The 24,183-nt window shown below is 36.1% G+C and overlaps 1 protein-coding gene across 2 annotated transcripts in view; it reads right to left on the bottom strand.

Moving 5' to 3' along the window:
* Positions 1-11,772: 11,772 nt before the first annotated feature.
* gpc5a (glypican 5a) overlaps positions 11,773-24,183 on the bottom strand; it is a 70,325-nt gene continuing 57,914 nt past the window's right edge. For both annotated transcript variants that reach the window (XM_077595105.1, XM_077595106.1), the window contains exon 9: positions 11,773-12,118. In XM_077595105.1, coding sequence (XP_077451231.1) covers positions 11,973-12,118 — 146 coding nt within the window. In that variant the 3' untranslated portion in view covers positions 11,773-11,972. The remainder of the gene's footprint in view (positions 12,119-24,183) is intronic.

Raw genomic sequence — 24,183 nt, 5'->3', positions numbered from 1 at the left:
CTTGCTACTGCCACAGTGAATTTCCCGAATACGGGATGAATACATTTATCTAATCTAAAAAACAACAACAACATCTAATCTAATTACAATCAGATGCAGATGTTTTCTCGGAGTCTGTGTGTTTTCATCCAATTTTTGAACCACCTATATCGGATCATTTCGCCCGAACTGCTGATTTTTATGTGACCCTGAACTGAGCCTTACATTGTTTTTGAGGAGTGCATTTGATATTGTTCCTTCATTTGAGGCATGGATTTTTTCCAGCTCAATCTTTCCCAATTTTAATGCCAGTGGATCATTTGCTTTTTTTGCCCTACATAAATCATTTCCATGCTCACTTGACACGTTGATGTTCTTTGAGTGTATTTCCAGACTTGCCATAGCCTTCAGTGTTTTTTTTCTTCTCCTTTTTATCTTTTACATTGCTCAAAAACATTTTTTTCCACACCACCTTCCCTGTTAAGGGACACAGGGTACTTGAGTGAAGAAAAATAAGACGAAGTAAAGATAGCCCGAGAAGACATTCTCTATTTACAGGTTTCTTTAATTCTTTAAAATCAAGGAGATGGAGAAGATGGCGTAAACAATTAAAAACAAATTAAAATAGGAATTAGGACTAAAATATGGAACGCAGTATCAGATTAAAAGGAAAGAATCATTTTAGAAAGTCCACTTGTAAACCAGTCTGGCCCCTGGCCCCTGCCCCCCACACACAGGTGAAATCAAGAGAAATTGCTTCCTCTCTGAAGGGCCTGGCTGACATTTATATTGTTCCCATGGAAATGAGCAGTTCATATCTGACATGGAATCATTCGCAGTGGAAAAATACTACCTATTTACAATAATTTCACATGCCCCTCTTATCATATCTTGGAGGTAGAAAGTTCAAATGTTTCAAGAAAAACAGGCACTTTGTGAACAAGCCTGAAGACTGTAACAGAACAGCAATTAAGGAACAAGTGTAATTATATGTGAATAAATGGGAAATGGAATCCCAGCTGGCTAGAGGTGAGGGGTGGACTATATCCTGAGGTGGTTGGACAGTCCATCGAAGAGAACATAGAAAAATGTACAATTCACAATCACATTTACATTCTGTAGATGAATAAAGTTTAATCTAATCTAATGTATTTATTTTGTGGAAATTGAAGCCACTCAAGTCTGGCAAATATATCTCTACACCATCAGTGACCTGTGGAAGATATGGTATATTGTGTTAAAAATGGTTGGTGGTCTAATATAACCAATCTACATCAATATAAGACGACAGATGATGTGTAGCTTTGGTCTTTGAATAGCTGATACTATTCTTTTGATGCCCAAAATGTATCCAGTACCTGCAGATTATTGAATGTAGACCTTATAACACCGAGCACATGGACGGATAACCCAGCCACCTAACGAGAACATTTCCCCATGACCAAAGTTTCTGCTTAAGGGCTTATGTTTAGCTGGTCCTGCACCCACACTTGCCCTGTATTTAGTGTGCACCTATCACTTTTTGGCATCAGATTGTGGTAATACTTGTTGGCGGTCTGTCATTGTATGTTTGCAGCACACTATATCTTAAGCTCAAATCTGTCCCTTACTTAATGCTTTAGTCATTTTCCCTTTTTTTTACTTTTGATAATTTAGCTTTTCCAATAAATTCTCTTATCTGCCATATGACTCCACTGCAACTTTCACTTTCTCCCCCTGGATTCAGAATAAGGAGCAGAACAATCCTCAAAAGCAGAGACAGAGATTAGCCTCCTTGATCTTTCAACAGACAAAAATAGTTCAGTGTAAAACCCATCCTGAGGGTCTAGCCAGCTCACTGCTGACTGACTGCACATTAGAATGGACCGCTGAGGAAAAAGGCAGTTTACCCATTTTGACCTGCCACTTGACTTTCGGATGAGAGGAACCAAGAGAGCCCGTGTTATGTTCGGGCTGTCAACAGGATGATATCACACCTGAATAAATGCCTTTAAACAAATATAAACCTGGTTAAGCATGTCTAGTATTTGTCTTATGTGCCAGATACAAAATGTTCTCTCTTTCTGAACAGATTTGACAAAGCTAAAGAGGCTCACAACCAAAACAGTGGCCAAGATTTGTTGGCGGGGAAATCCAACATTTATTTGCATCAGGTTGATGATAGTGAAGCTTTATCTAGCTGATGATACACAGGAATCATTAATCAGTGGAAATTGCACTCAGCAGAGCTCAGGAAGGATGAGAAACCCTCATGTGGACCAGCACCAAATCGTAAACCTTAATAGTTACCCACCTCCCCTGCATGCTCCTAAGAATGTGCTGAATCTAACACCTTTTAACCATCAAATTTACAAGTAACTGCCTTTTTTTTTAAAAAGAAAAAAAGACAATTTTAGATGGATTTAAAATGGAAAACATCAGTTGAACAAAACCCTTTGGAATATCGCATTATTGTTTTTTTTTGCTTGCTCGATGCGATACTAAAGACCTAATATGAAGGTCTTTGGCCATGGTAATTGCAATCAATTTTTAAATGAGATTTTGGTAGTAATTTCTGTGCTTATGTCTGTATGACTTTTTTTTAATCTTCATTCCTGATCCATTTGCTCTTGTAGTCTGGGAACAATTAGGAGAGTTAAAAGTTTTGTCCTTGGCAGGATTGCTTTCTACTGGCCTCAACAAAGTCCTTGGCTCATTCAGACAATTCAATAATTCCATTGCTAAATAAATGATATTGCATTATAACACTAGATTTTGTCGCATGTTTTGCAGAAAAGCTCTTTTCATCACATTGAATCCTCCCTTGTACAAGTAATCACACTTTTACATGTGCTGGGCAGGATAGGATCACCTGAGGTTTGAAATATCACATTACATGTGCTTTATTATTTTATTTATTAGTTTAATACATTTGCATAGACGATTTAGCACTTTGGCAGATGCTGAGTTGTTTATAAATATGTCCTGTAGGTCACTGAGCAATTCTATTTGTGGACACTGTCTGTCAGGGCAAAGCTGGAGTAATTTTTCCAAAAAAAAAAGAAAACATTTCTTCATTGTTAATCAAATGGCATCCTTTAAAGGTGTAAAAACAAAATGTTTCTTCCATTACTCTTTGTTCTATTGGATTGTAAAAAAAAGTTCATCATTTTTTTATCATCCATTATATTACATGGAATTAAATGGAAATTTGTAGAAAGACATTATTTCTAATATTCTAATACTTTTAATGTAGTTCTTGGGCTAGCAGTTGGTTTGAATAGTGTATTCTTTACAATTGCTAAAATAAGTAATTCAATGTGGGCTTGCAAGTCTTTCCCTTATTTATATTATATCAGAACCATTCTCATCAGCCATCTGTTCTGTCAATTAGAAATGACAGCCATGTATTATAACAAAACCTTTCTTTAGAACTACATGTCATTTTCAATTGAGAGATGTCAGAACAATATGTGAACCACCAGCAAGCCTTAATTGCTTCATCAAAGTTATCATTAGGGCTTTAAATCAAATCCACAATTGTGTCTTGTAGTGATTTAAATATCATCTGAAAGAGCCAGAACACTTATTTGTTAAATATTGGTATGATATTTTATACAGCTCAAACATCAAAATTGACCACAAAAGTACTATTGATGCATGTAATGTGTAAAATAATCATGTTAAATTTGCATCTTCCCAATTATGAATAATTAGGAAAAGCCATAAAATGATGTAAATCATTTATATGGATATTGGAGTTCCCCAAGCCCTATCCCTTCACAAAATCAGTTCAGGTTATTGCATAATGATGCCAAAATAGCATTATAACAGATGCAGCAAAATCACATCAACTGTCAATTGTACATTGCATTATTTCTTAGAATAAACTTGTAATCTTTTGAAAAACAAGTTTTGAGAATGTGATACTCTTTCGATAATTATTTTCCGTCCGTGATCTCACAAAATGGTCGACAGTGACAATCTTAAAACATCAATCTTCAGTACAAATCCTTTTGTAAGTTTTTAGCAAATGTATCCCAAAAGTCTTTTATTACAAGGACAAGGATAAGAGTGCAGCCAGATTTACTTCCATTCTGTTGTCTTGTATTTTTGGGCATCAAGGATGCTCTGCAAAACTATGCCACCGACGGGTTGTTTCCTGTGCGGGGGTGTCGTGATAGTCATCTTGAGTGCAGCACGCAGTTTAAAAAGGAGTAAAATCACACCTATCACTTTTCCCTCCTAACGTGTGGGATCTGTCATATTTAAAAAATGAGCTGTAATGTTCAAAATCGGTAACTGTGTACCACACTGAAGCTGCTACGTAACCACCTAATTAGGAGGCATGAATTATGTATCAGATGGTGCCATAAATGGAACTGGCACACATCCGCCTTCAATGCAGCCAGAAGAAGTGAGGCAGAGATGACAAGCGCAAAGTCCACCTTGCATCATGGAACTATTGGAAGAAAGAGACTCATAAAACATTTAACATTCAGTCAGTATAATGAAATATTTGTCTTTATTTTATCAGCCCACTGCAGTAACCTATGAAACAAGTTGGTAGTTCTAAAGTCTGCTGCTTGAAGGTCATATTACATTTGACTGCGCAGAAATTCAGCACTACACAATGTGAAATACATTTGGCACCTGGTCACAAATGATGTTTATTCCTGGATGTTTGCCTTAGTGTGTCTCTTTTCTGGTATTTATGCTAGGATTTGTTAATGAATGAAAAGCTAAAATGTTTTATTTATATATATATATATATATATATATATATATATTTATATATATATATATATATATATATATATATATATATACTATATAGTATATATATATATATATATATATATATATATATACTATATAGTATATATATATATATACTATATAGTAAGGCTTTTTTCTTTAAAAAATCAACATAGTATAGTAAGGCTAAGAAAGTCGGAGAATAAATCTGACTTCTTCTCCTAGTTATTGCTGTGGTCCAGTGGCAAAAATATTGGTTCAAAACTTGAGGTGGGAATCAGGAGTGAGTTCAATTCCACTCTTTGCAATTCACAAATTGTTTATTGAGGTAATGAAAAGGATAAATATAACTTCCAATCACTTCATTTCAGAAGTCACTGTGGTCCAGTTGCAAAGACAAACAGTCAGAACTTCTGGTGGACTCAAGTTCAAATCAGGAGTGAGTTCAATTCCAATCTTTGCAAATCTCAAATTGTTTATTGAGGTAATGAAAAGGATAGATATAACTTCCAATCACATTCTTTCAGAAGTCAGTGTGGTCCAGTGGCAAAGATAATGGGTCAGAACTTCAGGTGGGCTTAAGTTCAAATCAGGAATGAGTTCAATTCCACTCTTTGCAATACTCAAATTGTTTATTGAGGTAATGAAAAGGATAGATATAACTTCCAATCACATCATTTCAGAAGTCACTGTGTTCCAGTGGCAAAGACAATGGGTCAGAACTTCAGGTGGACTTAAGTTCCAATCAGGAGTGAGTTCAATTCCACTCTTTGCAATTCTCAAATTGTTTATTGAGGTAATGAAAAGGATAAATATAACTTCCAATCACTTCATTTCAGAAGTCACTGTGGTCCAGTTGCAAAGACAAATGGTCAGAACTTCTGGTGGACTCAAGTTCAAATCAGGAGTGACTTCAATTCCACTCTTTGCAAATCTCAAATTGTTTATTGAGGTAATGAAAAGGATAGATATAACTTCCAATCACATCATTTCAGAAGTCACTGTGGTCCAGTGGCAAAGACAATGGGTCAGAACTTCAGGTGGACTTAAGTTCAAATCAGGAATGAGTTCAATTCCACTCTTTGCAATTCTCAAATTGTTTATTGAGGTAATGAAAAGGATAGATATAACTTCCAATCACATCATTTCAGAAGTCACTGTGGTCCAGTGGCAAAGACAATGGGTCAGAACTTAAGGTGGACGTAAGTTCAAATCAGGAATGAGTTCAATTCCACTCTTTGCAATTCTCAAATTGTTTATTGAGGTAATGAAAAGGATAAATATAACTTCCAATCACTTCATTTCAGAAGTCACTGTGGTCCAGTTGCAAAGACAAATGGTCAGAACTTCTGGTGGACTCAAGTTCAAATCAGGAGTGAGTTCCATTCCACTCTTTGCAAATCTCAAATTGTTTATTGAGGTAATGAAAAGGATAGATATAACTTCCAATCACATCATTCCAGAAGTCACTGTGGTCCAGTGGCAAAGACAATGGGTCAGAACTTCAGGTGGACTTAAGTTCCAATCAGGAATGAGTTCAATTCCACTCTTTGCAATTCTCAAAGTGTTTATTGAGGTAATGAAAAGGATAGATATAACTTCCAATCACATTATTTCAGAAGTCACTGTGGTCCAGTGGCAAAGACAATGAGTCAGAACTTCAGGTGGACTCAAGTTCAAATCAGGAATGAGTTCAATTCCACTCTTTGCAATTCTCAAATTGTTTATTGAGGTAATGAAAAGGATAGATATAACTTCCAATCACATCATTTCAGAAGTCACTGTGGTCCAGTGGCAAAGACAATGGGTCAGAACTTCAGGTGGGCTCAAGTTCAAATCAGGAGTGAGTTCAATTCCACTCTTTGCAATTCTCAAATTGTTTGTTTAGGTAATGAAAAGGATAAATATAACTTCCAAGCATGTATAGGCGGGCCGCCTCGTGGTGTAGTGGGTAAGTCACCTACCTGCGACGTGGGTGTCGAGGGTTCACGTCCCGGTGTCGCCAGTCAACGACTGTATGGTGTCGGCAGTCGGCCGCAGGCCGACTGTCGAACACCACCAGGGATCCCCCCTCCCAACTGTCTTCCGGTCAGCCGAAGGCTGACCGGAAATATTGTTTTGCTGAAAAAAATGACTAAGTCTTTATTTGAATGAAAAAAGGATTACCCATTTACTGAACTACTAGTGTAGTGATTAGTCAAATGAGAGCGGGAATCGAACCCCATTTCCCACGTGGCAGTCAAATCCACTAACTTGAGGTCTGTCTGACCCATTGTGTTTGCCACTGGACCACAGTGACTTCTGAAATGAGGTGATTGGAAGTTATATTTATCATTTTCATCACCTCAATAAACAATTTGAGATTTGCAAAGAGTGGACTTGAACTCACTCCAGATTTGAACTTGTGTCCAACTTCAATTTCAACCCACTGTTCTTGCCACTGGACCACAGTGTCTTCTGAAATGATGTGATTGGAAGTTATATTTATCCTTTTCATTACCTCAATAAACAATTTGAGAATTGCAAAGAGTGGAATCGAACTCACTTCTGATTTGAACTTGAGTCCACCTGAAATTCTGACCCATTGTCTTTGCCACTGGACCACAATGACTTCTGAAATGAGGTGATTGGAAGTTATATTTATCATTTTCATCACCTCAATAAACAATTTGAGATTTGCAAAGAGTGGACTTGAACTCACTCCAGATTTGAACTTGTGTCCAACTTCAACCCATTGTTCTTGCCACTAGACCACAGTGTCTTCTGAAATGATGTGATTGGAAGTTATATTTATCCTTTTCATTACCTCAATAAACAATTTGAGAATTGCAAAGAGTGGAATCAAACTCACTTCTGATTTGAACTTGAGTCCACCTGAAATTCTGACCCATTGTCTTTGCCACTGCACCATAGTAAAGTTGGAAGTTGTATTTATCCTTTTCATTACCTCAATAAACAATTTGAGAATTGCAACGAGTGGAATTGAACTCACTCCTGATTCCCGCCTCATGTTCTGCTCCAATGATTTTGCCAGTGAACCACAGCAACAGCTAGAAGGTGAAGAATCAGAAGTCAGATTTATTCTCCGACTCTCTTAGCCTTACTTGCTATGTCATTTTTTAAAGAAAAAAAGCCTTACTATACTATGTCGTTTTTTAAGAAAAGAAGCCTTACTATACAATATCGTTTTTTAAGAAAAAAAGGCTTCCTCTACTATGTCGTTTTTCAAGAAAAAAAGCCATGCTATACTATGTCGTTTTTTATGAAAAAAAGCCTTACTATACTATGTCGTTTTTTAAAGGAAAAAAGCCATACTATACTATGTCGTTTTTTAGGGGGGAAAGCCATACTATACTATGTCGTTTTTTTAGGGAAAAAGCCTTCCTCTACTATGTCGTTTTTCAAGAAAAAAAGCCATGCTATACTATGTCGTTTTTTAGGGGGGGAAAGCCATACTATACTATGTCGTTTTTTAAGAAAAAAAGCCTTACTATACTATGTCGTTTTTTAAGAAAAAAAGCCTTCCTCTACTATGTCGTTTTTCAAGAAAAAAAGCCACGCTATACTATGTCGTTTTTTTAGGGGAAAAAAAGCCATACTATACTATGTCGTTTTTTTTAGGAAAAAAAGCCTTACTATACTATGTCGTTTTTTAAGAAAAAAAGCCTTACTATACATGGTCTTTTTTAAACAAAAAAGCCTTACTATAGATGGTCATTTTTTAAGAAAAAAGCCTTACTATACATGGTCTTTTTTGTAAATAAAAAGCCTTACTATACTATGTCGTTTTTAAAGACAAAAAAGCCTTACTATACTGTGTCGTTTTTAAAGAAAATAAGCCTTACTATACTATGTCGTCTTTAAAGAAAAAAGCCTATACTATGTTGTTTTTTAAGAAAAAAGCCTTACAACACTATGTCATTTTTTAAGAAAAAAAAGCCTTACTATACTATGTCGTCTTTTAAGAAAAATGCTTTACTGTACATGGTCGGGTTTTTTAAATAAAAAAGCCTTACTATACATGGTCATTTTTTAATAAAAACCCTTAATATACATGGTCATTTTTAAAGAAAAAAGCCTGACTATATATACATAGTATTTATTTTTTAAACAAATAAAAGCTTTACTTTACATAAAAGAAAAAGCCTTACGATGTCCAGCCATTCAAGTCATTATGCATGCCAGCTTTACGTTTGTACCAAATCTCGGGGTATTCTTTGCTCAGTTATGAAGCACGTCTAATAAGATGAATAAATATTTGACATTATCGTCGACAAGGAAAAAGAGTGTCGCCAAACTTTCGTCAAAACATATGTATATATATATATATATATATATATATATATATATATATATATATATATATATATATATATATATATATATATATATATATATATATATATATATATAATCAAAGGACCTTTTAGGCAAACACACATACATAGATACAGTCTTCAGTCTTTGGCAACTCCACGTAAGGCTCTTATGTGCATGTCAAGCAGTCAAATGATGTTAGTAATTTAAAGGATCACCAAAGATCATTCAATTTTGATTATGGGGTTGGATTTTTTTTTAATTGGGAAAAAAAAAAAAGAGAAGCAGAGACTGCTTTGGCACCACTACACTACACGATATTATGATAGACATGTATAAAAGTCACATGTAGAATTATTATTTGGGATCACAAATAATCACAGTTCAAACTCACACTTTTTGCTATACTTAATGTCTGAGCTCTGCACATTTTACCGACAGACTTCAACACAAAAGCTGAAGTTTCCTACTGGGCTACAATCCTTTATTTTTGTACTGTCAAGGGGTCTTGTTTTGTGTGTGTTTTTATGTTTTTGTTCTTTTGTTTTAAATTAAACCACAAAATCATTGTGCGCAACTCAATGAAGAAAGTAAATGAGAGGGACGAGGCAATTATGATACAGCGAGTGAGGATAATTTGGGAGCTTGTTGGTTGTGCTTTGTTGTCAGCCACAACTCAATTTTGAAAATGCTTTGCTAATGTTCAAAATAGGAACATTTGGAGTGTTTTGTTTAAGAAACATTATGCTGAAACATAAAGTATGTAAGTTTATTAAAGTGTCCTTACTACACAAGGTAGTGGGTTTTTTTCCCCAAAAAATATTTTTCTAAAATGATTCTGCTCAGTAGAGACTATATGAAATATTAAATACTGCCACTTTTTTCGAATATCTTGTACATTCTTTTGTCCACAACATAATGAATTTAGTTTTGCCCCTTACCTAACAATGCTGCATTGATTTTTAACAATGAAAATAAGGCGTTCCAGAGGCCTCCAGATAGCTTTTAAGCAGATATTGGATATTGCTGAAAATTAAATCCAGTTTCATTTTCCTAAGCCAAAATCTACAAAATAAGCTTGCTAGTGAAGATGGACAATCTTAAAAACTATGGGCTGTTTAATTTTTTATTATTGTAGATTTATCACCAAAAAGAAAAAGTTTCAAAAGTGTGTGTGTGTGTGTGTGTGTGTGTGTGTGTGTGTGTGTGTGTGTGTGTGTGTGTGTGCGTGCGTGCGTGCGTGCGTGCGTGCGCGTGTGTGTGTGCGTGTGTGTGTGTGTGTGTGCACTCGCCTTGGAGGGTTACCTGACCCTCACAATGACAAGTTCCCGGTATCCATTACTGTACAAATAAGCAGGGTGTTATTTTCTTCATGCCATTGCTTGCGAAAAAAATTGCTGACCAAACATCAGGACGATCAGGAATTGTTGTGTCATTCTTAATTTTTTTATTATTTTACTTAAAAAGCAATGTTAATGTACAGTATTATTATTTTGGGCAATTACAAAGCATAAATACAACAATTTCAAAACATCAGGGTTTTTTTCATGATGAATCATATTTCCCAGTACAACGTTTAAAAAATACAATTAATGTAACAATACAGTTACAATAAGGAATATAAGTTACTAATGCGATGTTTTATCATATCTTATGAGAATTTGTTAGTGTATATTTTGGGTTGTCTGAAAGTAATGTTTTCTTATGACAGGTCCAATTAGAAGATAAGGTTCAAACAAAAACAGATAACAAAAGATTTTCAAAATATTTAACACTTATGATTGATATTTTATATTAATGGTGATATTTTCAGATGATAGCAAAAACAAAAACGACAAAATCTGTGCTCCAGGCATCTTCCCTTGGACATCCAGTGTGATCAAAAGAGTGCATGGCTCGTACAGCAATCATCCTATGCAATGACTTCCATGCCATTTGTAAAACAATTAATTTCCCATTTTTCTTTTGGCAAAAAATTCCATCAACTCACAATCTACATATTTCTTTTAAGTATAATAAAATAAGAGACAGAAGAGATTGGACCCTTTACCAGAGGCTCCAGGGGCTGATAAGGAAACAAGATGGGAGGAAAAAATGTAAAATCCAGTTTTTTTTTTAAATGTCTCTCCACATTTCTCTTCCTCAGCCATGCGCTGATCCTTACATTTTAAACATACCACTTAAATCAACTGTAAACCCAAGAAAAGGAAAATATTTGTAAAATTTCACGGATCAGTTGCTATATTTTTGGGGCGATAAAGTATCAAACGAGTTAATTTTTATAGATACAAACGGCTCATCTGTTAAGGCACATTAGTGCATTAATCAATGCACTGCATTTGACATGTGTTCTTTATCTTTTAACATTATTGTTTTATTTATTATTCTTTATGATTTGTTTGATTTTTATGTTTGATGAATTAGGAATGTGTGCCTTGAGCAATTTACTGGAGCAGTATGACAGTCATGCTCCAACTAAATAGGTTCACTGAGCCCAATCAAAATTCATACATAAAGCACACAGGCTTAAAAAGTGCACTGTCTATTTTGGGGGCCTTATAGTCAGAAAAACACAGTACAGAATATAAATTATTATTCAATTCTATTATTATAAAATAGACTATTGTTATTGTTAACATAAATATAGATTTAGATGGTACATTATGAAATAATCTTCAGTAAATAACAAAGATGGTCTTTTAAATAAGAGGTAATGTCTTTCAGTTTACATGGTGCGTGTGTGTGTGTGTGTGTGTGTGTGTGTGTGTGTGTGTGTGTGTGTGTGTGTGTGTGCGTGCGTGCGTGCGTGCGTGTGTGTGTGTGACCAGCACTGTGTGGAGTTGGTGCTCTTTTACCTGTAATTAATTTTGAGCATCATGTTTCTTCCTTGGATAAATGCTAAGGTTAGAATTTAGCTTTGGGGTTGAATGCAGCAAGTCTTACAGAGCAAGGAGAATATGTAACCACGGCATCGTCATGACGACAATGGAACCAGTCAGTGAGACGCTGCTGGATCGGACCTTCACCTTATAATCCTCTCCAGGTGGGTTATGATGATTGTGATCAGTGGACATATCTGGATTCACTGAAAAGACAGGAAAATAAGCTGTTTTTACTGTGTTCGCATCAATTAATAAAAACGATTTATTCAAGTCATTGTACAGGATGAAGCGGCTCAGTGAGCGAGTGGTTAGCGCATTGGCCTCACAGTTCTGGGGTCGGGGGGTTGGACCCAGGTGGGTCCTTACTGTGAGAAGTTTGCATGTTCTCCCCAGGCTTCCGTGGGTTTCCTTCAGGTGCTCAGGTGTCCTCCCACATTCCAAAAACAAGCATGGTAGGCTGGTCTAACATTAAATTTGACCGACGTATGTGTGAGCGTGAACAGTTGTCTTAAACTCAAACTCTGAAAAATGTTTTTTTTCTGGCGAGTGGGGGCTCTATACTCAATTGATGTACAAGTTTAAAAATGTATTTTCCAATTGTACTTTAGTAATTGTTTTTATTTGGTTAATAATTACATTTTAATTTACTCAATCAAACTTTAGGACAGATGTACTTTTGAGTTTTTCATACTATTGTGATAACATTTGGAGAGTGCTTCACGAACCCTTCACAACAGCAAGATAACATTTATAACTAAACCATTAGGGACATGGCTAATTATCTTGCAGCCTACTTCCTGTAGTGAGGTTATGCAGCTAAGAGGCACACTGAGGCCCCAAGGCACATAATATATGTTCAAAGCTATTAAAGTAGAATTTAATTTTTTTGTTGACAGTGTTATAAACTTACAGATGCAAAACCAGGAAACTCTACAGGGGTGACGTACACAATTTGTTAAAAAATTAGAGAGCAATCTCAAAATGATCAACCCAATATTGTCTAGGGTCCAGACCCAAGATACTAATGTGTATGCTTTTTAAACAGCATTCTACCAGCTAAACATATTAGTTGAGACAACTGCGGCATGTGAGCTGTCGACATCCATCTTTGTTTATACCTCCGTGGGACCCACGAGCTGAAGAAACTCTATTTCCCCTCCCAAGTAAAGTGTTCTCTTCAGTTCTATTGATGTTTCCTCAGGACACCCAAGACTTCATCTTGTTCATCTGCACAAAGGGAGGACGAACGCAAGGCCTTCTGCTCGAGGGACTTTGGAGTTGCACACTTAAACCTAAGCATCCTAAGTCTATCAGAAGCAGGATTACTTTTAGCCATACCCTTTCATAGTCAATAAAGCATATGTTGGAAGAAATGAGACCGCCTACAGAAGCTTACGACTCAATCTTCACCTGCACTTTTTACTGTCTGTAATTCCACATTGCCAAAGGAGAATCCAGAATCAGTTTCATTGTTTACATTATGATTTTTATTTGGGACATTGATTTTTGAGTGTTAGATAACTCTCGAACATAAATTGTCATTACAAGAATAAAATTTGATCACCGCATCATCTAAGTAATGGCAGATATAAAACACATATTGATCCAATATGAAGTACTACCCAAGGCAGCGATTTTAATGCTTGAATTTCGCACACAATACAAGTGAGCATCCACACCTAATATTGATTTTTAAGGTCTTCTATATATTCTATATATCGCATTAAGCAGTCGCAGAAATATCTTTTTTTTCAGATTAATTCAGGCTTTCTTGTTCATTCATTCATTTTCTGTACCACCAAACAACAAACCAGAGTATTTGGAAAAAACCCACGCAAGCCCGGGGAGAACATGCAAACTCCATACAGGTAGATCTAGACCTGGGATCAAATCCTTGATCTGAGAAATGTGAGGCCGTTGCGCTAACCACTTGGTCACCCACCCATGTTTATATTATTTAGTATACACAAAGAAACAGATACAACGAAGAATAGTAGGAATTAGCTCTTACCTATACAGTCATTCATATATTTTCATTACAAGCTAATCACATAAATTTGACGCATAAATAAAGATCAATAACTGTGAAAGGAGGAAACCACTATCTTTGTGGTCCTTATGCTATCATAATAATATCAAGGAGGATTTGCTTAATAAAGCCCCCTGATGGTGTAGTGGTACACTCGCCTGGCTCGATTCCCGCTGGTGGCAGGATGACTGTAAGTGCGAATGGTTGTTTGTCTGTCCATGTGCCCTATGGCTGACTGGCAACCAATCTTGGAGATAGTCTGCCTTTCGCTCATCTGGGATAGGCTCCAGGAACCCCCTGCTACCCTGATGAGAATGTGTGGTACGGAAGATAAATGAATGAAAAGAATTTGCTTAAATAGTGAATGGTGGAGGAATTAAAAGAGTTTGGAGATCTTCCTCCTACATTGGAGAAAAATGTACAAACATAAATGGTTTTTTTCCTCCTTGACACCTGAACCCACCTCAAAACTGCCACAGGTGAGGTTGAAATGACCAACAGGAGTACAAAGGCCAGATTTGTCTAATTGTTAATCAAAGTTAATGCTTGAATGTTTACCAGTGGAACTTTGCTATTCCACATGCCATTAGCACAATCTAATGTAATTATACTATCTCATCTCATTTTCTGAACCGCTTTATCTTTATTAGATTCGCGAGGGGTGCTGGAGCCTATCCCAGCTGACTTCGGGCCAGAGGCGGGACATCCTGAATCGCTGGCCAGCTGATCGCAGGGCACAAGGAACGGACTACCATGCACACTCACCCATGCGTAGGGGCAATTCAGAGTGTGGGAGAAAACCAGAGTACCCGGAGGAAACCCAAGCCGGCCCGGGGAGAACATGCAAACTCCACACAGGTGGACCGACCTAGATTTGAACCCAGAACCTCAGAGCAGTGAGGCCGACGCCCTAACCACTCGCCCCACCGAGCCGCCCAATTATACTTTCTCATTTAGTAACATGGATATTAGGGTAAAATGTAGATCATAACCTATGACTAGTACATTATTGTCTAAAACTGGTAGCAAGTAAAGATGAAATATTCTTTTTGGGGGGGATTTTTTATCAGAAAATAGTGATTTTGTAGGTATGCTTTAAAAAAACTGGGTGCACCCACAGAGTTGTTAGTTGGTTTTAAAAGGTTGGTTGGACAATGAGCCTTCGTCTGAAGACGGACACAGGTCAGAAAAAGGCTTACAATTGAAGTGAAATCAATAGTTCCTGATGCCTGAGGCCTTGGAGTACTAAGGGATCAATACCACACTAACTGGTGAAGGAAAAAAACAGTTCAGCATGAAGTGAAGGGAAGTTTCTTTGGTGTAGTTACTGTATAAAAGATGTTACAAGGTATATATATATATATATATATATATATATATATATATATATATATATATATATATATATATATATATATATATATATATATATATATATATATATACACACACACAACTTGTAACTTCTTTTTAGGAATGAGCCATTTCAACCCCATTGTCTTGTGATATTTGTCAGCATTATTAGAGTTCTGCCGCCAGTTTATAAAAATTAAACTGAAATAATCCCTCGGCCCTGAGAGAAATCTCTCTGTCTGTATTAACAACTAAAGTTTGGAGGATTACAGGAATGATTATGAATAAGATGCAAAACTCAACAATTCAGCTTTATAATCCTCTGTATACAAGCATGTGTGACTGAACGTATGTCATTTTGCCAGTGTTTCAAGCGAGTGTGTTGGCTGGTTTGTGCATGGTTATGTGACGTGTATCCTGACGTCTCCCTTGAGCTTCCTATTTATGTCATCTTTTTGGAGAAAGATTGCTACTTTACGTTACCCCAGTGCTTCTCATTTATTTTCTGTTGCACCATCCTCTCAGGAAGAATGTGTGTATTATTATATACTTTATAATTTTAAATACATATCACAGTAGATTTTGTTACATCTATGCACAGGTCCATCCAAGGATCATTAAACTATTCACAATCAAAATGGTTATTTTATTTATTTATTTTAAAATACATAATGCGGCATACTTCATTATAAAGCAAGAAAATTGAAAACAAGAAATACAAGTCCTTATGTCCGAGGCAGAAGGTTTCCGCTTCGTTTGTTTTGTTTACCTTAGAACAAGATGAACTCGGAAGCGATGCTTAATAGCAACAAACCACCCAAGACCACTTGTAGGGGCGTCTGAGTGCAGGCTGAACAATTGAAAATAAGTGTGCTGAAGATGGCCTCCCATTTTCATGAGCCTTCGACATTCACAGAATGCAGAACAACTTATTTATATGAAAAAGTCCAATCTATTTTCAGTGCGTCATTAATTTACCGATGAATAATCATTTTATGTTTTTATTTTTCAATGTTGAGTCGATCAAGAAATGTAACATTTGAATTTTGATATACTTCATTTATATTCACTGCAGAAAAGAGCCAAATGGGTGTATGCATGACTTGAATGTTATGCATGAAGAAGAACACCATTATTAATCATCCAAGAACAGGGCACATAGATACTAAACACCATCCACGAACACACTTATATTTACAGGCAAAAAATTGGAGTGTTATCAATCCAATCAATGAACGTTTAAACCCTGAATCTCAGAATTGTGAGGCAGACGTGCTAACCACCTCATGCCCCACCTGAACATCTGCATGATATACGTAGTCTCAACGGTTTAATTAACAGCTATACGTAGGCAGAAGCAGTATAGTTTTAGTGTTTCCAATGTATTGTGCACAAGCTATAGTCAATACACTAGATCCATCCAATAAAAAATGTATTTCCACAAATTCTGCCATTTAAAAGACAGATATAGATTGACATCACTTTACTGTCAGTAAGATTTTCAGATAACAAGGCTTACTTTAGGTGGTATTACTTGGTTTTGATGAATCACATTGCAATCACACTGTAAGCTGTCATAAAGAGCTGTGAAATGATACTGTACTGATAACAAATACAATGTTTTGCTCTACTAAGACAACAATTAAAACTATTGTGTTAAAGACTAGACTTAATAACAGCATTACTACAATACATTTATGAAGGCAGAAAGAACGTTTGATTATAGTATGATTTAGATTAAGGCAAAATATGTTCTGTAGCGTCCAGTAACTATGATTCCAAAATAAATATTAACTATATAGTGCTTTTGATTTCAAAGTGGTACTTTTATTATGGGCTACAACCAACCATTATTACTGGATTTAGTGACTTTCCTGATGCTGATCATAAATTTTATACATATAAAAACCATGCGAATCATGATTTTGGTCAGGAAAGTGTTTATAGAACATACAGTAAATGTACAGGAGCCAGTGAAAAGAAGTAGGGAATAAAGTGCCTAAGGTTACATGGTGTGGATAACTAAACCAGACACAGAGTTATTTGAAAACGGCTCCCATGAACCAGTCACCTTGAATCAGGTAAGTCTGCCTTTTGTCTGATTTAATCTACTTTCAGCGGCTAAAGGATTTAAAATGTCTGGGCTTACCCCCTATAAAACACATATCCATCCTTTTTCTGTGCAATTATAGCATAGGCCAGATCAATGGAATCTAATTCCAGGGTGAAGCATTATTCTAAAACACAAGAGGCCTGTGCATCTCTGCATGGGTCCAACAGAATGATAAAGTGCTTTGCCTATATCCTCTATAGCTCTGCTGCACATGCCGCAGAGACTTGGTTCATGTCCTGAATCCCATCACCCGCCCCCTATTACATCCTCAAAGCAGTCAATACTGGGCTCTGACGGCCAGTCACCCACGTTCAGGTTGCACACACACCAGCAGAATACAAATCAGATTGAAAAATTAACATCTTTACCCCCCTGGCGAGTGCCACACCTTCATTCTAAAGAAAGATGAAAGTTGTTATGATGAAAATATCTCCCCTGAAGAAAAAAAGCAAAGCTAAGAGATAAAAACAAAAACAAAAAACAAAGATTGTTTTTCTGCTATTTCAACCTTAGATGTAACTTGGACTGATCCATGCAAATGCAGTCTTATTCTTTTTCTAAAATGTTGTAGAATTATTGTTCTACTCTTTTGGTTAACCCTCAAAAAAGCTATCCAAAAAGCTAAATAGACTATCAGGATGAGGTCACTCCCCTCGGTCACAGCTTTCTCCAATCTGTGTCACAACACACAATAAGCATCAAGGGATGTGCTCATGGGGGAGTGGGAAGTTGAATAAAAGAAGATTAGAAGTGCTTAATATGATTGAAATATGTTTTTTGGCACTGTCAATCTAAATGTTACATTTTCAAATGGATATTTTTGATTGTTTTTTTGTCATCTGGTTTTATGTGACTTGAATAACTGAATGAGATTTTATTTTACATTGTAAAACATACCTGTCAACCTTGGCCAATTGCTACCCTTATTAATGATTGCAAGTCCCCTCATTAAGCGATAATAAACAGTACAAATGCAACGCGGCACACATTTAGTCACATAGGGCGCACTTAAACGTATGCACTAAATTCAAGATTTTGCAGATGTTACTGTATGACGCTGACAGCTAGACTGTCTGGGTACATTGCTTGCTGATTGCTATATTTATATAGTGAAAAGGTGGACGGGTGAAAGGGGAATGCGCGTGCGCATATCATGCTTAAAGCATGACAATATTAGCAGTTGACGACGACGTTTTTTTCTGCTACCAGTGACCGAGACGATCCGGATTAGAACCGAAATGGGGACAAGGAGACAAACAACGTACTTAAAAAAATAAAAAAATAAACGTACAAAAGCTGTTATAAGGCATAAACAATTTGAAATAATCGAAAAAACATAAAATACGGGAAAAACGGATAAGATGCCAGGTATGGTAAAAGCTGTTAATAAATTAGTTTAAAAAAATCAAAAACCAAATCAAACTCAATGGCAACCACATTAATTGATCAGATTTTAATAAAATACTAAATAAAACCACTTTCTGTCGCCTGAAAAAAAGGTGATCTGCTAATTAGCATCATCACATTCTACCCAGTTATGATGTAACTCTTCTGAGAAAACACAGTTTCTATAATAAAGTTTCTAAATGTGTTCGGCTCTCTTTCCTATTAACCTTCCATTAACCTTTTGATAAACAGCAGTGTCTCTGAGCTTTGTTTCGTCAGATCGCACAGCAACTGGGATGGCCCAAATTCGTCAGACCAGCTGTGGCATTGCTTATGGTTGATTAAGCTACTGATAGCCCCTTGCCATGCTGAGGGTGAAGAACCGCCAGAAAGTTAAAAAAAAACAAAAAGCATAGTGCATCCGCATGAGCTTCTCGACTCTCCTTTTTTAAACTTCACCAACAGCTGAGAAGTTGAATGTACCATATAGTTCAATTGATTTCAATTCGATTGATTCATTAAAATTATGGAATATCTTCCCAGAGAAGAGACATCAACTATGTTTGAAAAATAAAGTCTTCTTGGAAGAAGATAATGTAATGCCTCAAGCTACTGTAACAAAAAAAGGATGTCAGTCAAGTCATGAGAGTACCAAGTCTTCACTGTTTTAATAATAGAAGGTACTTCAAGGTCACTTTTTATTGTTAGACACCTTTGCATTACTTATATCTTTACCTGGCAAAATGACTCATTATCCATGTGTATTACATCCTACTGAATCTTCTCACTGAGTGTTTCATTTGCTGTTAGTGTCTCTACATACTGGGGACAAATTCAATGTGTGTCTCTCACACACTTGGACAATAAAGAAGATTCTCAGTCTACTATTATTTACATTATGTCAAAATGTCTTGAAATATACATTGTTTGATGAACAAATAACAAAGTGTCCATGCTGTTCCATCATCCAATGAAATCATGACAAAAACAAAGATTACAGTAAAAAGAAAAAGAACAATCAAAAAGTAATCTTCATTACTATCTAAAAGAAATCTGGAATCCTTTAAGAAATAATGTTTTAAGGGAAGCGTAATCATTTATATCACAATAACCTATGTAGCTACCACAAACACAACAGTGCATATTCTGTGGTAATATACTATACTTCAAGACTCGAGGAAAATGTTTCACTTTTCTAGGATTTCAATTTAAAAAAAATCCTGTACTATTAAATTAGGATTTTAAATTACAGCCTTATCTTGGTCAACCCAGCCAGCCACTTTATGGACATCACAGACTTGCAGGAACCTAAGAACAAGGTTGCTTCTTCATCTTAGCATAGAATATATTAATACTTTTAAAATGGTATCTAGGCATGGACGAAGGACAATGTGTCTATGCATGGACTAAATGGGTGCCTGTCCCAAAAGGAGAGTATAAGGCTCAACCTATTCCTGAAGCTCAATCAGGTTCTCCCAGTAGTTTATTAACTTTGTGATCCATTAAGTGGCTTCATCCCCTCAGCATGGGAAAAGACCCCTGCAGCCTCCTCTCTCGGGATTAGGACAATCCCTTCAACATCATCAAAGAGACTCCAAGGTGAATAGGGCTGTAGACTTTCTAAAATGTCAGTAAAGAGAGGGTAGTTCAGCAGCTCCTGAATGATAGTGAGCAAATGAAAAAGTGCATACATCTGTACTGCAACAGATATGCAGTCGTGTATATAATAGTGATCATAAATAATTCACAAAATATTTTCCTTGTGTAAATAACACTTATTACGCAAATAGAAATAAAAATTTGGGTAGAATACATCATTTTGATTTGCTCATTTCTTTAGTATATCAACATACATAAAAGCTGAGCTGTGTCAATATCCTGGGGGTCAGTTGAGAATTCCCAGTTTCAAGACGACAATGCCTTGGCTAAACTGTACAAATAATGATGAGAACCCTTTTTTTAAATTTTCCTTTTTTGTTTAAATGTTGTCAAAATATCCAGAGGTAGGTGTGCATGTGGCATGAACTAAGGTAAGAAAGCATGGGCAAATTATATTTAATTAATGATACTTTAAGTCCAACTGCAAGGCGTAGGCTCATCTGCTGCATGTCCCATTTAATATGCATGATTTACAAGCAGGCATCATGCCACAGAAACTTTCTACAGAGAAAGCTTTGCAGAATCTCAGGAACTCAGTATACTGCAATTTAAGTATTGCACCTTAAGCCCACAAGTGAAATGTTGTATAGAAGCTAATGTTGTAACAATTATTAAAGCTCCTCGGTGTGTTATGATGATGGATCTCCCAGCCAAACTTTGGAGCGCCAGTGAATACTGGCTGCACTCAAAATAAAGAGATTCTATATGCAAATAAGTGATACAAGCAATAAAGTCCACTCAATCAAGACAATAGCCTTGGTCCATACAGGTGGTTATAAGGGTAACAACTCTTAATTCATAGTGTACAATACGCATTGTTCCAGACGAGTTGCAATCAACATGTCTTTGTTCTATGAATAAAACACCTTCATACATATTCAATAAGGAAGGCAATGACCAATCAATTATGCAACAGTTTAGTGACAGAAACAGGAGAACCGCTGCCTTCCAGTCACAACCATGACTGTTTGCCATTTTCCCACTTGGCCGCAGTGACAAGCCTCTAAGATGGCAAGTGTGATAATGGATGGTTCCAACGGTCAGGCCTGGACCGCACATTAAGAATCAGATCGATTCGCAGCATCACACACAGTAGGAAGTCGAGCCAGCAATCAATGCCAGGCTAACGTGTAAATAGGAACATGTTGAGGCATCTGAGTATTCTTTATAAATAACTACTCATTTTTCGGGTGCAATCACACTTGCACAGAAACCACAATTAATAATGCTGGAGTTGATAATTGACATGCTAAATAAAGCTTTTGATGTAGTTAGCAAGGGATGGAAAACTGAAAGTGTTATTAAAGAATTGCTTAAGAGTTCAGACTTATCCACATTTTCCATCATCCTAACTTGCCAATTTCGATATACCTTGTATGTATGTGACTTTAATTTCTAAGATACAGAAGATTCAAAATAGCATCCTGTTGCGATAAACTTGACAGAACGCCACGTTAAAACTGCATCAAATGTATGAAAATATGTTGGGGGGGGGATAATCAGCCCTCAATTTAAACGCTGACGACAAAAGCACAGCTTTTATTTTTTGTTGTCTGTATTACAATGAGCATTCCAAGCACATGAATACATTAAGCTTACCTCAAACCAGAATGCAATTGACTTTGAGAAATTTTGACAAGGCTATTAATCTTCATAAAGCTTTTATTCAAGTACTTTCTTGTCATTTGATATTAAAATCACATTCAAAATATTGGAAAATTTGGATGTATAATACTATAATCGATATTGATGACACTGGGGTCAAAAAACTTCACTTACTCACTTACTCGCTCACTCTCTTAATCAATCAGTGTCTGCACAAGAAAATGTACTCTGAACAATAAGCTTCTGATCTAAAAGGGTTCTTGTCTTTCTACTTTTTTCTTTAATGTTTTTTTTGTTGACTGAGTAGTAAATTACATTTTTTATATTAATTTGGAGGAGAAAACCTCTTCAAATTTCCATTGTGACTACAGAAAAAGCAATTACAGCTACCTGCTAGGTTGTATAAATATCAGACACAGCATTATCTCCAACTCATTGTCAAAAAACAAAACATTAAATAGTTAATGGAACTGCTTGAATAAATGTCATCTTTTACTCATAACAGCCAGTAAACAAGTTCAGGCAATATGACACTTTATAAACACTGACTCAGAGATGGATTATGACAAACATCTCCCTCTAGGAATTTCAAATATATTCTCATGCATTCATTTCAGTCATGCAGTCACGGGTTGCTGTTCTTAGTTTGTCATTTATGTGAATGTGCACCCATTTTTTCATTGGTGTTTACATACATTATATCAATTTTGGTCTGTCATGAAATATGATTTCTGCTGCCAAGAAGCACAGCAGATAAACTACTACAAATAATTTAATAAATAATTACCATATTGCACTACAATTGACTAAAAGTAAGGACAGAGTGTTGATATTAATTTTCTCATAAGTGACTGGCTTAAAAACAGCCCTTCCATCATTTGGAAGCTCAAAAATGTCATTGCTGAATGGACTTTAGGTTGCAATAATATTTGCTTTTGGCATTTTAAAATGTTTATAAAGCTGGAACAAATCTTTCAACACTCAGTTGGCCTTCATCAAACGATTATAGTTAAGAGCCGCATGTGCATCTAAAACTTTAGTAAACAGGTCCATAATTTCTGAAACATAAATTAAAATGTGAAGGTTGCCACAAATTAATATATAAAACATTTGATGGGCTTCAAAAGTATCCCTCTTATATCAACATGAAGGATGCAATGTTTTTCTCTTCGATAAAAGCCTTTTTCCACATTATGATTTAAGGTCACTTGAACATCAGTCTGAGTAGTCACCCTTTTCTCATGGCTCACTAAAATGGTCTCCATTTACTGCGTTTTTGTGACTGTGTTCATGCTGAGAACTACAACAATGAATAGGTAGTCAGCAGTGTTTTCTTCTCCTTGGGATATGGGAAATCATGACAGAGAGGAGGACTTATGGGAAAGCAGTGTGTGGATCTGCTGTGGTTACTGATGCACATCAAAGGGTCACCTTGAAGGCCTAAGGATGAACGCTGAGTGACATTTCCAAATGACATGAAGAGCTAGAAAAGAATACCACCCTGTCACATGTCACTCAGATCCACTGACCCAGGTGCAAAGGAGCAGGTTTTTGTGTTAAAGAACTTTCCAAGCATGTTGAAAATATTTTTCACTAGCAGTTCTTTTGGTCAAGCACTTGGGATTAATTTTATCCAACCCTTAGCCTGAAATACCCTTTTTTACAGTACCTAGGGATGGATGCCCTTGAAAATCAAAAAAGCATGCGAATGGCAGCACTTTATGATGGTTAGTATCATTTTATGTCTAATTTAGCTTAAAAAGAAAAAAATGAATGAATGGGTAAACTGCAAAGCTCCTGTTTAAAATGCTTAAAGAATAACACCAGAATAGCCAATAATGACAAAGATTCTAAACATACATATGAAGAATAGGATATTAATTGCACTCATAAAAAGATGTGCAAAAACCCAAGACCAACCAACAATGAGATTTACAATTATTTAGTCAGTATAGCAGAAGAAAGAAATGTACTATTTTATGGCATGTTTGGATCTTAGAGATATTGCAAAATTTCAAATCCAGCTGTTTACTGAGCTCCAAACTGAGAATTTACACTCACACAGTAAGCTGTGTCTAAGCGTTAATTGTGCTCCCCTTGTTGAGAAAGCAAACATTGGTGAG

The sequence above is a fragment of the Stigmatopora argus genome, chromosome 2, assembly GCF_051989625.1.
Source record: "Stigmatopora argus isolate UIUO_Sarg chromosome 2, RoL_Sarg_1.0, whole genome shotgun sequence".
In the NCBI taxonomy this organism is placed as follows: Eukaryota; Metazoa; Chordata; class Actinopteri; order Syngnathiformes; family Syngnathidae; genus Stigmatopora; species Stigmatopora argus.
The sequence above is the reverse complement of the archived record's forward strand: the minus strand, read 5'-3'. Positions and strand labels throughout refer to the sequence as shown.